General features: G+C 63.4%; 1 protein-coding gene across 5 annotated transcripts in view; it reads left to right on the top strand.

Moving 5' to 3' along the window:
- Positions 1-13,792, top strand: part of RASGRF1 (Ras protein specific guanine nucleotide releasing factor 1) — an 87,909-nt gene that overhangs the window by 19,016 nt on the left and 55,101 nt on the right. For 4 of the 5 annotated variants that reach the window (XM_059371399.1, XM_059371396.1, XM_059371397.1 and 1 more), the window contains exons 3-4: positions 4,840-4,987; positions 11,875-11,967. In XM_059371399.1, coding sequence (XP_059227382.1) covers positions 4,840-4,987; positions 11,875-11,967 — 241 coding nt within the window. Of the gene's footprint in view, positions 1-4,839; positions 4,988-11,539; positions 11,636-11,874; positions 11,968-13,792 lie in introns of those variants that run through there. The other variant, XM_059371400.1, reaches the window with a different exon arrangement.

Raw genomic sequence — 13,792 nt, 5'->3', positions numbered from 1 at the left:
GGATGGACAGATGGATGGATGGATGGACGGATGGACGGATGGATGGACGGACGGATGGATGGATGGATGGATGGACGGATGGATGGATGGGTGGATGGACGGATGGACAGATGGATGGAAGGATGGACAGATGGATGGATGGATGGACGGATGGACGGATGGATGGACGGACGGATGGATGGATGGATGGATGGACGGATGGATGGATGGACGGACGGATGGATGGATGGATGGATGGACGGATGGACAGATGGACGGATGGGTGGGTGGATGGATACCAGGGCCCTTCTTTGAGCCCTGGAACAAACCAGCCGACCACAAGCCCTTTACAATGGCCATAGCACTAACTATGACCTCGAGGTCAGGCCATGTCCTTCCCTGTTCTCAGGGAGTATCCAGTCCAGCCGGTACTCACAAGTGCACTTATAGAGTCAGGCTCTGACTGTGGTTCTGGGCAGAGAGGGGTGGATGCAGGTGTCCCCCAGGGACATCGTGTCCACTTAGGAAGACATTAGACATGGTCGCAGCTAGCTCTTGCACACAAAGGCCGTGGTGGATACAGGGCAACATGGGGGAGAGACACTACTTCCATCTGCAGGGAGATGAGGGAAGCTGGATATAGGGTGACGTCTGACCTGAGCCAGAGGACCAAGGGCGTAATGGGCTTAACTATGAGCGCTTTGGCCCCCAGCCCCAGTCCCACCCCCAAGGCGCCGATGTACGAGAGAGACCTGCAGGATTAATGAACAGACACAGTGTGGGTTTCGGAAGGTGAAGTGTAATCGGGTCATAACGGGTCTCGAACACCCAGCTGGGGAGTTGGACCTTTACTCTGTGAACAGCGGGAGCCATCAAAGCTTTTATACCAGGGGAGTAATGCCGTCAGAGCTACAGTTTGGCGTGGAAATTGTCAGCGTTGTGCAGGATGGGTTCACGGCGGAAGGACCCAGCCTCAAGAAGAGCCGGTGGGCCTCCGTCCCCCCACCAGGAGCCAAGAGCTGGGCTGTTCTGAGAACCACATGAGTCTGCTGACGGGGAGGGGCTTTCTACGTGTTGAAGCGATGCAGAATGCAGAGTTCTCATCGGTTGTACCTTCTGAGGACCAGGACTGCACTGGTTTAGAACATATATTGATACTAAAATGTTTCAGAGACCGTGTGAGACCCTGGAGCCTCGCCTGGCGGAGGTGACGGAGACCCAGCGGAGGCCGGGCTGGGGTGGGACCCCGTAAGGCACACACGCAGGCAGGCGCAGAAAGTGGCTCAACCACTACAGAAAATTGTTAGACAGTTGCTTAAAAAACAGCCATTTAAAGATTGCTAGGCTGGCTCCATGACCAGCAATGTCAACCTTTCGGTGTTTATAAGAGAGAAGCAATAACATCCACGACCGGTCCTGTGCACATAGCTCTGTGTATAGTAGTCCCCAGACTAGAAAGAGCCGAGGTGTCTGTCCGCAGACAGACAGACGTGCAGACAAGCCCCGGTACGTCCAGGCGACAATACCGCCCAGCACCGGAAAGGCGCCCGCCCGAAACATGTGTCACAAAATGCTGAACAGCAAAGTCAGCGTGCCGAGGAGGAAAAGCCACATGCAAGCTAGGGCATGCCATCTGAGTCCAGTGGCGCGAAGTTTTGTCACAGGCACAGCTCGCTTGTGGCGAAGGACTCTGAGCTGGAGTCGCCTGTGGGGTCGGGCTGGCTGGGGGTGTGAGGGGGCTTGCCGGGGGGACAGAAGGTTCTTTCTCCCAGGTGCGGTACGCGCAGATCAAAGCCCGCCACCATCAACCATATGCTTTTCTCACCTGCACCTTCCAGTCTACGCACATTAAACCTCGAATTTTAACGCGGGGTTCTGCAGCCCCAAACCTCGGACCTCCCCCTTCTGTGACCGGCAGAGAAAACAGCATCTCAGGTGCTTCGAGCGATTAGGTCAGGCCCACCAAGACCGTCTCCCCATCTTCAGGCCCGCTGTGTCCTGTAGCACCACGGAGGAGCAGGGGCAGAAGCACATCAGATCTGTGGTCCCAGGGATTCGGAGCGCTTACACCCCCACGCGGGAGAGGCCGTCCTGGGGCTGACTTACACGCATTGTGTCGCTAGGGGGAAAGCGCAGACTGTGAACCCTATGTAGTCTCAAGCCCAGTCCATCGTGAGTGTGCGTGAGTGTGAGGTGTGTGTGTGGGTCAGGAGGGAGCCTGGCTCTGTTCCACAGCTCTGCTGAGCAGTGAGCAGTGTTGCCCGAACCTTATTTGGTTTCTGTATGCATTTACGTACTAGATACATTGTACGTACCGAGGTAGGCGCCGTGGGGTCCACAGCGTGCTCTCCCTGCCCGTGCGTGCACCGTCCACACTTCAGGGAGGGCGCGGGGTGTGAGCCGAGCAGCTCCCGCTGTCGGGGACTGGAGCCCTGTTCTAGCTCCAGCTGCCGTGCTCCCAGACTGTCATTTAGGGGAAGGCACGTCCCCTCTCGGGCCTCGGTTTCTTCACGTATAAAATTAGGCTGTGGGTCTTCCGTGGCTCCCAAGTTCCTATCCAGCTCTGAGTCTGAGTCTCCAAAGGCAGTGCTGCCCAGAGAGGTGCTCAGTACCTCGTTACTGGAGGAGAGGGCGGGGGAGGCGGGGCAGCCCAGATCGGCTGCCCAGGAGATCCTGCTCCACGCCGGGCGCCAGCATCCGTGACAAACCACCCGAGTCCCGGATTCCCACAGCCCTGGAGTGTGGAGAAATGCGGCAGTGTGAAGACAGACCCCACTGTCTCTCCACTGAGCTCCCTTTGCAAGCTAAGAGAACGGAGCCTCTTGGGAAGTGGGAGAAACTTCGAAACCTAATATTCTCCGTTCACACTCATTCTGGTAGGGGAGCCGAGTCCTCGTCTTTGGTGAACGGTCCTGCCAAGCAGAGTCCACTCTCGCAGCCTCACTGACTTTTAGACGGGGGAAGGCTGGGACGGAGCGTTGATATCGGGGTCAGGACCCCCCCCCCCCCAGGGATAAGCTCCAGGTCCTGCCACCGTCAGGCCAGCAGGAGCCAGCCTCCTCCGACCCCGTCAGGGGACCGGGCTTTCTCAGCCTCCGAAGGGCCCCCACCCCTGCCTCCATGCGAGGCTGTTCCCACGCACGACCGCCTGGGCTCTCATCATTGAGGCTGAGAGCACGTGTGTGTGGCTCCCGAGCCGGTGATGAAAGCCAGCATTGCTAGCCTGGCGCCCACTGACCAGCCGCGTCCAGGGCCACCAGAAAGCCATGTAAGAAGATGCCAGACGGGAAAGTGCCCCTTGACTGAGCACATGGGGAGCCCATGGATGACCCCCGACAGTGACCCCAGTGCTATGGGTGTGCTGCCGCCCCTGGCTGCCCCAGCCTAGGAGCAAGTGGGGGGACAGATGTGGGGACGAGTGAGGACAGGCTACTCTCTGAACAGCCTTGCTGCACGGGTGGGAGGGAGCTGGGTGTGTCCCTCACGTGGAGGGACTCAGGCCTCCCTATGTGCCGAAGAGAGACAGCCCGTGGGACAGGGACCGCCGCTGACGCTGAAGGGACAGGCATTCAGGGGTTCAGGATGGAGCGAGCAGGGCCTCCGCGGTCTGACGGGAGGGGACCATGGTCGTCCCAGCGCGAATGCGTCACGTGTGCTGAACTGTCCCTCACTGGCACAGACCCAGGTCACAGATAAGCAAGCTGCGGCATGACCCTGAGGTCCCCGGGCTCCTGGGTATGCGAGGGAGCGAGCGTGGCCGGACCCAGCGAGCGGACTGGGTCTGAGGACCGGGCTTCCACCAGAACCCACACCCGCAGGGCAGCGGCAGCCGCCAGGGGTGGGGGGTGCCGGCGGGACGCAGCCGGGGAGCGAGACGGTGACGTGGCAGGCTGCGAGGCAGAACACGGCCACCAGCGGGGTGGGGGGCGTGGAGATGGAAGGGGGCGGGGGCTCCGGCCGCTGAGGTTGGCGGCCAGAAACCGTGAAGCTCCGGGTGGGAGGAGGTTGGGGACGCGGGCGGGGGAGGGGAGGCTTCCGAGGGCACCGGGGAGGGGAGGGGAGGACCGGGTGGGTGAACGGACGGGTGAGTGGGGGGCAGGGTGGGCTTTCCCTCGGAGTCCCTGCCTGGCTTCCCCGGTGGGCCCCGCTGAGAGCTTCCCTTGCGAAGCCCGTGGGCCCTCCTTTACGGAACGGTGTTTCCCCAGCTCTGGCGCCACCAGTGGCCCTGCCTGTGCTGTGGGGTGTCGGGGAGAACCCTGGCCCAGGACACAGCTGACCCGGCTCCCCCCTCAGAGGCCTGGAACCTGGCTGGTCTTCCAGGTTGCCCCCAGCCGTGATGCCCTGCAAGTCTGAGGCCTGTGAACGTACACAATGCTGGGCTATCTCTTCTGCCCTTTGCTTATCCTCTGGGGGCCCTCTGACCTGACTCCCCTAATCCTCCAGTCTTGTTGCCAGTCTCCCCCAACACAAGCCTCCTGACCAAGGCCACCCTTGGGTGGGTGTGTGCCCAGAGACCTGGGTGTGGCATCAGAGACCTGGGCTGTGGGACATCCCCATGGTCTGGGTCGGAGAAGACAGCATGGCAGCTGGAGCCAGAGCCAGGCCAGGAAAGAGGCAGGGGGAATGGGCTTCCGACAGAAGAGCCGCCTATGCAAAGGCCCAGGGGCCTCAGTGGGTGAGAAGGGCCCCCCATGGGACCCACAGGTCCGAGTGCAAGACGAGATCTGGCAGGGAGGCCTCAGGCGCTGTGTGGGGCAGTGGGACCTTCTCCAGAGTCCCGCTGCTGGGGGTCCCACCTGGGGCTGGACCTGCGGATCTCAGGCCCGTGGCGTGGTAACCTGCGTGTCCACCTGCCCGCAGCTACCGGACCCTGGCCACGGAGCACGAGGCGCTGATGCAGAAGTACCTGCACCTGCTGCAGATCGTAGAGACAGAGAAGACAGTGGCCAAGCAGCTGCGGCGGCAGATCGAGGACGGCGAGACCGAGATCGAGCGGCTGAAGGCGGAGGTGACCACCAGCTGGGCCCCGGCCCCCACCACGGGCTCCTGGAGGGGCGGGGCGTGGGGACACGTGATGGGCAGAGAGGGATGGTGCACGGTCCGATGGGCATTCAAATCCCACCTCTGCCCCCAAACCCTGTGCCTCAGTTCGTCTGTCGGTGAGTTGGGTTTTTTATCCTCACGCGGCAAGGCTGTGAGGCTGGTGCGGGCTGATGGGCGAGCTGCGGAGCGCCTGCCTGGGGCCACGCTGACACAGCAGGGGTGCGGGGCCCCGGAGGGTCGGGGTCCAGGCAGGGGCTCCAGGCAGCTGTCTAGGGGCCGCGCTGTCGTCAGGCTGAGCCCACTAGGACCATGATACCGAGCGTGTCCGTGAAGCCGCATCTCCCGGACCTCGGCGCCGACCTCCAGAGTTGGAACCGCGCTGTCCCGGCCTCCCGAGCAGTTCCCTCGGCGGGAAATCGGGCAGTGCTCTCCACCCCATAGGCACCCCTGCCAGCTGTGTGCCCAGCACAGAAGGACCTGACCCCTCGCCCCACGGCGCACGTGGCACCATCTGGCCATGTCGCCCCAGAGCCATGGGCTCGGCGCTGAGGAGGGGAAGGGGAAGCATGGGCTCGGCTGGCAGACTCAGCCGAGTAATTTCCAGGGCCCACCGCAAGGGAAAACGCAAGGCTGCGGCCCAGGCTGGGGAAGTCACCCCCGTCCTCACAGCCCATCACCCCAACCCGTGGCGGGCAGGTGACCCGCAACTTCAACCCCCACAACCTGTGCACTGGGATGGGGGTCACCCACCGAGTGCACCCTGCTGTCTCGCGCCCTTCCCTGAGACCCCACGGATGCGCCCTGGACCCCCCTCATACTCACACTGGGGCTCCCGCAGGTGAAGTCCAGTGCCCCCGCCTATGCCAGCCTGTAGCCGGACAGAGGGCAGCTGTGGGGGTGGGGAGCGGGCAGCGGGAGCCCATCCTGGGGCTGGAGAGGGAGAACACACAAGCTAGGGCCCCGGGACCCTGCAGTGTCCCACCAGACGTCACTTACAGAACAGAAAATTCTAAGAGAAAAGCACTAAGAATTTCAGGGTGGAACCCTCGGAGGGGGGAGCCCCAAACGTGGGTCCCGTCTGGCGCTCGGAAGCCAGCTCTGCCCAGAAGGGTCAGGCCGGAAGTCACCGTGTTGCTCCGTCGCAAAGCTGCAACGTCCTCTCGGGAGCTCCGGTTGAAGCAGACGCCAGAACTCCGCATGCCTCCTCCGGTCCTGCGCTCGGCACCTCAGACGGGCCTCCCCAGTCCACCCTCAACCACCCCGAGAAGATCCAGGCTCAGCAGGCCGCCCGCCAGAGCTCCCACAGCTGGGCGGGGGCCGGGGCGCGCTGGGATGGGGGCCGGGGCTGTCTGTCTGCTTGTCAGTCTTTCCCCTCCGCGCGCAGCTGCGGGACGGGAGCTTGTCCCGCCTGTCAGCACCTGCTTCCTTCGGTGTCTCACCCAGCCCAGCACACATCCTGGAGTCCGGGCTGCACCCGTGAGGAACCGGGGCCCCGGCCCTGACCCCACGTTATTGGCTTTATGAGCCAGGCTGCCCCGGGAGCCTCTGACGCCGTCACTCCGCCTGCAGCCCCCAGAGCAGGGCCCACAGCCTCATCCTCCTCCCCGGGCCTCCTCCTGTCCCCCCGCGCTCCAGCCAGAGCTGGGAGCCCTGCGCCCCACACCCCACGCCCGGTCGTCCCGCCTTCCTGCCTCGTGGAATCCTAGCAGGTCCCGCGCCCCCTCCCAGGCCCCCGCCCCAGCTGGGGGTGCTCACTGCCCCGGCTCCCACCACGTCCCCATCCCCGCCTGCCTCATCGGAGCCGCTCCGCACCGTCCGCCACCCTACCGGCCTGGTGGGGGCCCCTGGGGGGCCAGACCGCCCTCACGCTCCCTCCTTACACCTGGCACGAGGTACTTGGTCAGTGAATGTGTGGCCTCAGGCTCCGAGCTGGCCCAGAGGGACAGCCGTGCCTACCGCCGGGGTCTGGGTGCGAGGCCATCAGCATCGTGCTGGGGCTCGAGGCGCCAACCCGGGCAGGAACGAGCTCTTCTACTGCGGGGGAGGCCGTGGGGTCACGTGGCGTCCGGCCCGGGAGGTTTCAGGGACGAGTGTGCGAGAGAAGATGGGGGCTGCGGGGTGCCCTGTGTCGCTGGGGAGCAGAAGGCGGGTCCGTTGTGTGTGAGTGTGTCGGGGGCAGGAGAGGCCGAGTAAGTGGGAATTTGGAGCAGGCGTTGGCCTGAATGGGTTACATCAGGGCAAGAGAGCCTTTAAAGAAGACCGAGAAAGAAGACCGTCTCCGTGGAGCTCTCGGGCTATAGTCTCTGTGTCGCACACACACACACACACCCCTGCGGGGCGGGTGGACACAGCCTGCTCCAGGAAGTAGGCCGCGTGGGTGTCAGCAGGCCTTGGAACGTGACCGCTGGAGGGATCTGAAGACACTGAGGGCCACCGCAAAGGGAGGGACTTATGCAAGGTTGCTCCAAGGTCACCTGAGGGATGGAGTCCCTCATGGACTTGGGTCTCCTGGCTCCAGACCCTCGGCCCCGCGCCTACCCCTGGGAGCCAGGTCTGAGGAAAGGGGGTGTGGTTGCCATCCACGGTGTCGCCTGGATGCCCCGAGCCCCTACAGTCCCCCTGCCCTCCGCTAGCCAGACGCAGCTGCTCGAGCCTGTCCCGCACGTCCCCGAGGACACGCAAGGGCTCACCTTCTGCCCTCCCCCTGCACTGCTTGGTGCCCACGGGAGGCCACCTCATGCGTCCGTCAGGGTGACGGGGTCCTCGCCACAGGGGCTTCAAGCCAGCGGGGTGTCCACTGGGGGCCTGCTCCCGAACGCTCGCTCGGAGTCGGGGACACAGCCGGCGGGCCCCCCAGGCTCACACGCAGGGAAGGGAACTGCGAGCGAGGCCCACCGCGGCTCACGCGACCGTGGACTCAGCGCATCCCAGAACCAGGCCCACGCTCCAGGGGCTGAGAAGCACAGTCCTGCCTCGTCTGTCTGAGCAGGAGAACCAGAGTCCACAGAAACGTAACAGCTGCCTGACTTGACCTCCCGCTTCCATCCCCCGACACGGGCTCTCGTGCACAACGTGGAACAGACGTCCCGAAAGGTGTGGACGCAGCAGGGGGCTTCCAGAGCTGAGTCGGAAACCAGCTTACACACAGGACACACCCCCGTCCCCACGTCCCCAGCCCTTCCTACCGCAGGATTATTTCCCCGGGACCCCACGCGGCGGGGTGCACAGGCGCTGGCTCCTCGCGGCCTGCAGCAACCACCGGCTGACCTTCAGGAGTTCCGTGGGCTGCGCGCTGGACTTGGGTCAGCCGGCCGTGGGCCCGGTGCGACAGCTCACCGTGAACTTGGCAGGTGCTCTCGGCAGGGTCTTTCCTTCAGAGAGCCGGCCATTAGCATTTCACGGTCTCCTTCTCTTCAGGCCCCACTGCATAATCGGCCAGGCGGGGCACGAGGAAGAGCCCGGGGCCCTCAGAACATCCGAGTGGCTGCGGCCGAGCCCTCGGCCACACCTGGGCCCGCGCGGGTCACGCTCCCAGTCACCAGCCCCGAGGCTGCCGCCTGTGTGCCTCGCGGCTGCCTCTCCCTGTGAACACACGAGATCACTCCCAAAGGAGGTCGTCCCCGTACGGTGCGCCCCCCGCTCTCTGGCTTGCCCGACAGCACCCCTTCGGGCCCCGTGTCTCGTCACCACACCGCTGGAGACCTACAGCAAAGGGGCGTCCACCTCTGAGAAGACGCGTCCGCTCTGGGTGTGCCGCTCGGCAGCATCTTACGGTTTCAGCAGCGACCCTGCTCTGGTTGGGGCTCGGAGGTGAGCGTGCAGGGGTGAGGCAGGCCAGGCAGGGGAGAGTGGGAGCATAGACGCAGCGCTGATACGTCGTTGGCTTGGAGCGCGCGGAGTCCTAGGCCTGGCTCTGGAAAGGAGCAGCGAGAACCTCAGTGCAGGGTTTAGATCAGTCCTGCAAACCAAGCTTGCCGCGATCCCGGCATGGAAGGTAGAGCCGCGAGGAAACCGCTCCGGAGGGCGCGGGAGAGTGCAGCGGGCCTGCTGTCCGCACCGGGATGCACCGGCATGCCGGAGGCTCGCCTCCTGTGTCCCCTGGGGCCGTGTCCTGCCCCTGCTTCCCTGGCACACCGTGTCCTGTGTGCCCCGTAGCTCTGTCCACAGCATCGCCTCCGCTGGAAGCCCTCCATCCCGTAGCCCTCCTGTCGGACTCCCGTTCACCCTTCGCAACCTCTTGCGGACGGCCCTTGCTGCTTCCCTGGCGAGGCCCTCCCAACGCTTGGCTGCACGTCTGCTCTGCCTTGTCCTGTTGGGCTGTCTGAACCCCCTGTTAGTCCAGGAGTGCATCCAGGGAGGGGTCTGGCGCCTCCACCTCCAGCTGCGTCTCGCCGGAGCCCGGCACAGAGACGTCACCAGGATATGCGGACCAGGTGGGCCCAGGAGGATGGAGATGGGCACGTGGATGGCTTGGAAGAGGCCAGAGGGGATCAAACGGGGAGGAGAGGAGGCTGGGCCGTGTGCCGGCTGCTTGGATGCAAGGAATACAAAGGTCTTCAGCCAAACCTGGGCTGTTCACAAGAAGGAACACCCGAATAAATCCCCCACCAGCCGCTGCGTGGACTGGGTTCAGGATTAAAGACGGCGTCTCGGGGATGGTGGGCAGCAGCCGGGGCTCTGCCCCAAAGCAGGGTGGCAGCGAAGGTTTGCCTGTGACGAGCCGAGAAAGACTGACCGTGGGTGGCAGGTGGGCAGGGGCCCGCCGAAACACCAGGCGCGGAGCCAGGATGGGCAGCCAGTGTCGGATGCCAGCCGGGGGTCCGGCAGGAGCCAGAGTGCCTGCTCCATCATTGACAAGGGTCTACTTGAGCCAGCCCTGGGTGCCAGCCGGGCAAACCCGGTGCAAAGCCAGTCCCCCCCCACCCACAGAGGACACCTGCCAGGTTTCGAGAAAGGTGGCTGGTGGGAGCTCCGTGGGGCTGGGGCTCCAGCCACCTCCCGACGCCCACTCCTGGCAGGAGGGAGCCATGGCCCAAGACCCCAGCACCCTGGAGTCTGCCCACCCAGTAAGCTCCTTAAGTGTGGCCTCCAGGGCTTGCGGCGCTGCCCGAGCACGGCGCCTCGCGCCTGACCTAGTTGCATCTATTTTTCGCCCCAGTCCCTGCTGAGGACTTGTGCTGGAACGCCTCTCTCTGAGAAGGTCGCCGTCAGATCTAAACTCCGGCTGCACACACACACAGTCACGCGCACACACACCACCATTGCAAAGAGAAGAGGGTTTCGGTGTGCAAAGCTGGGGGAATGCTGACTGTGCACCTCCGCATTCCTCAGCGAAGAGTCTGCCTGTGAGTATGTGCGTGTGTGTGTGCACGTGTGCCCCTCGTCCCTCTGGAGCACAAAGAGTCAACCTTTATGTCAACCTGCGAATGTTCTCAGAATTGAAAAAACCCAGGGTGGGGGAAGGGGGGCGACATGAGAAAGGAGAAAGCTCCGCGGCCCAGCGCTGCTCAGATGTTTTCTGCCACTCTGCGAGCATCGCGGGGGTAATTTTAGCAACCAGGGGAGTGGAGAGCGGGGAACGGTTCCATTTTGCTTTCAAAGTGCTTGATTGTGAGAGCCCATTCATCCTGCGGTTCGGCGAGTGGCCTGGAGGGGCCGGAGCCGTGTTCTGCAGTGCCAGCCGGCTAGGCGGCGGCGTCTGGAGGCTCCCGAGCTGCTATCTTTAGCCACGAGGCCCGGCCGGGGCAGAGCGCTCCTGGGGGCCAGCTCTGTGGTGCTGCCGTCGCCCGGGTTCTCCTGGAATCCGCGTCTGTGCCGAGCACCAGGCCCCGGCGAGGCTCCGGGAGCAGGTGGACACGAGCCGCAGCTGGGACGGAGCAGCGAGCAGGCGGCACCTGCTCGGAGTGGCAGGGAGAGCACGACCTGGCCGTCCACTCAGGGAGGCCCAGGGGACCCGCCGCTGTGTCGCCCGGGGCACCCCTTCTCCTGGGCACCGCCCCTCTGTTCTTTCCCTGAGGCTGTGCTGCACTCTGATGCCCACGTCAGACGACGGGAGGCTTTCTAGGGCGGCGCAAGTGTTCCTCCCCACGGCTGGCCCGTGTTTCTAGGCCAGCAGTGTCCACAGGGGGCTCTGGGGCAGAAAAGGGTTTCCGGGCAGCCCAGGGGGGAGGGGAGGCCAGGCTAGCAGAGAAACACCGCATTTCTCTGATTCCAGCAGTTTCGTCTGAAAAAAATAAGGGACTGCCAAGTATCTATTTACAGATGAAGGGATTGCAAAACGGTATGTAAATACCATGAAAAATTCCCCGGGCCTAACAAGGAAGGCCTGGTGACCCCCGCGGCAGCGTGGGCAGAGCTGGAGGGCCACACCTGCACCGAGTGGGATTCCAGTCCTGGAGGAGGTCGGAGAGGAGTCAAGTTCATAGTCAGAAAGTGGATGGGGGCTGGGGCCGGGGAGGTGAGGGGGGCAGGGAAACGTTGTTTCATGGGGACTGAGAAACATTGTTTCTTGGGAAGAGATGGGAAGTTCTGGAGATGGATGGCAGCGACGGTGGGCACGTATTGTAATGCCACTCAGCCGTGCACCAAATGGGTGAAAATGGTTAAGTTTGAGGTTAGCTTGCCAAAGTTAAAAACAAAGGGGCTGATGGTTTGGGGCAAAGGGAGGAGAACCACAGACTGAGGCTTCCTGGGGTGCCAGCCGCCCACAGCCCTGGCGCCGGGGCTCCGAGTCCAGGGCTCCCTCACTGCCTAGCTCTGCAGCCTTGCACAGAGCAGGGGACACACGCCGCGGGGCCCCTGGGGCAGGTGGCAGGGCGCTCACTCACCCCACGACGCATGTCTCCATTACAGATCGCATCCCTGCTCAAGGACAATGAACGCATCCAGTCCACCCAGACCACCACCCCCAACGACGAGGACAGTGACATCAAGAAGATCAAGAAGGTCTGTACCAGCCTTCCTAGAGAGCCTCCTGGCACTGTCACCCCTGTCCCCCTGCCCCCTTGGCAGGCCACCCCCCACCTCAGCCTGAACAGGTCCCCTGAGCAGCACAGTAGGGCAGGTTCTCCGAGCTGCCCTGGGGTCATGGCTCCACCCTGTTTTGGGGGTGGGACGGGCTCCAAAGCAGAAGGAACCCAGATTGCAGGCTGCAGCTGCGGGATTTCTCACATCACAGGACAGGCCCTGAGGACCCCCTGCCCCCACTCCACTGACACGCCCCCCTGCCCCTCCCCCCTCCTCATGCAGACCCTTCCTCTCACAGCTGCCCCCTCTAGTCCCACACCCACCTCGGCAGAGGAGCCTCTGGTCCCCCGAGCTGTCCCTGCTGGTTTGAGAGTCCAGAGGTCGTAGGAGGCCCTGGGGACCCGCCCGGTGGCTGGGGTACCAACCAGCACCTTGGACCAGCCAAGGGCAGCACAGGGAAGGGACACGTGTGCGTGTACAGGCTGCCAGGCTTGAAGCCGGGGAGCCTGAGTCACCGTAAGACAGACCGGTGAAACCTAACAACCCTGCACGTGGAGGGGGGCAGAACGCCTCCGGTGCCCCCCAGACCAGAAACCGCACACGGGCATCCCCCAGGCCGAGTTCAGCCTCCCGGCATGTTTGGGGTTTTGAGCCCACACAGTGTGTTTTTTTGTTCTTTTTAATTTGTTGCCAGTGCTTTAAAAGCTAAACATTTCCCATGAAAATCTGGATTTTGTTTCTCAAAAATAGAAATAGCTAACATTCATTAAGCACTTTCTATGTGTCAGACGCTATTCTAGGAGCTGTACGCAGATTAATTCATTCCTAACTGAGAACCCTCTGGGGTTTCGTTATTATCTGCGTTTCACGTACGGGGAGACTGAGAGGCAGGGAGGCAAAGGCACGTGCCCAGGTCACACAGGTCGGCGTTGCACGTGACGCTAAGCCCCAGCCCCCCAGCTCCAGAGGCACGTCCTCGGGTCCCCAGACACAGGACCTCCTGGAAAACACGAGGAGGCACAGCCCAGGGCCCGCCTCCCACACAAGCCCCATTAGTCCCACCGGCCGGCCTCCTGCATCTGGAGGACCCGCCAGGTCCCCATGGCCCTTGGAGTTTGCCGCCAGGTCCCAGCCAGGCCCCACCCTGGCAGGGGCACCCGGGCTCTCCCTCTGCCCTCTGGCACCACTGGGCTTCCCAGCACGACTGAAGCCCTTCTCGCGGGAACATTGTAAGTACCAGCTGAAGTCCGCCCCCGTCCCTCGATTCTCACCGTCCTGGGGCCTCGGCAAGTGCTCCCGCGTAGAGAGAGCCTCCCTGTCTCGGAAGAGAGGGGTCTGGGCTCGGGGCTGGCCTCCTCCCCGGGGCACACGGCCCCGGCCTCAGACCTGCAGCCTGACCCCTGAACTTGCTGTTCGTGTCCCCGTTTCTGCTGAGACTAACGGCCTCTGTGCCTGGTCCTCAGCGGGTGATCCCAGCACCCCCAGGCGCTCCCCCCAGCAGCAGGAGCCGCCTGAGCTCTGTGGGGCTGGGAGTCAAGGTCCCCCCCCACCCAGTTCTTGCCGACACACCGGCGGAGCTGAGCAGCCTGACTCCCAGCTCAAGTGTCCGCGTTCATTCCCCCCGGAGGAGGAGGAGAAATCTGGGCAGGCGCTGGAACCTCTCCGAAGCGCTAATGAGGCCCCAAGACCGAGATTAACTCATTTGTCATGTTCTGTTCACTGGCTAATCGCCCTCTCTCCGGAGGAGTGTTCACTGAAACTTCTGGGCTTTCTGGCCAGTCCTTAGCCGAGAGGCGGGGGGGGG

Source organism: Mustela nigripes, chromosome 13 (genome assembly GCF_022355385.1).
Source record: "Mustela nigripes isolate SB6536 chromosome 13, MUSNIG.SB6536, whole genome shotgun sequence".
Taxonomy (NCBI): Eukaryota; Metazoa; Chordata; class Mammalia; order Carnivora; family Mustelidae; genus Mustela; species Mustela nigripes.
This window is presented reverse-complemented; position numbering and strand designations above follow the sequence as displayed.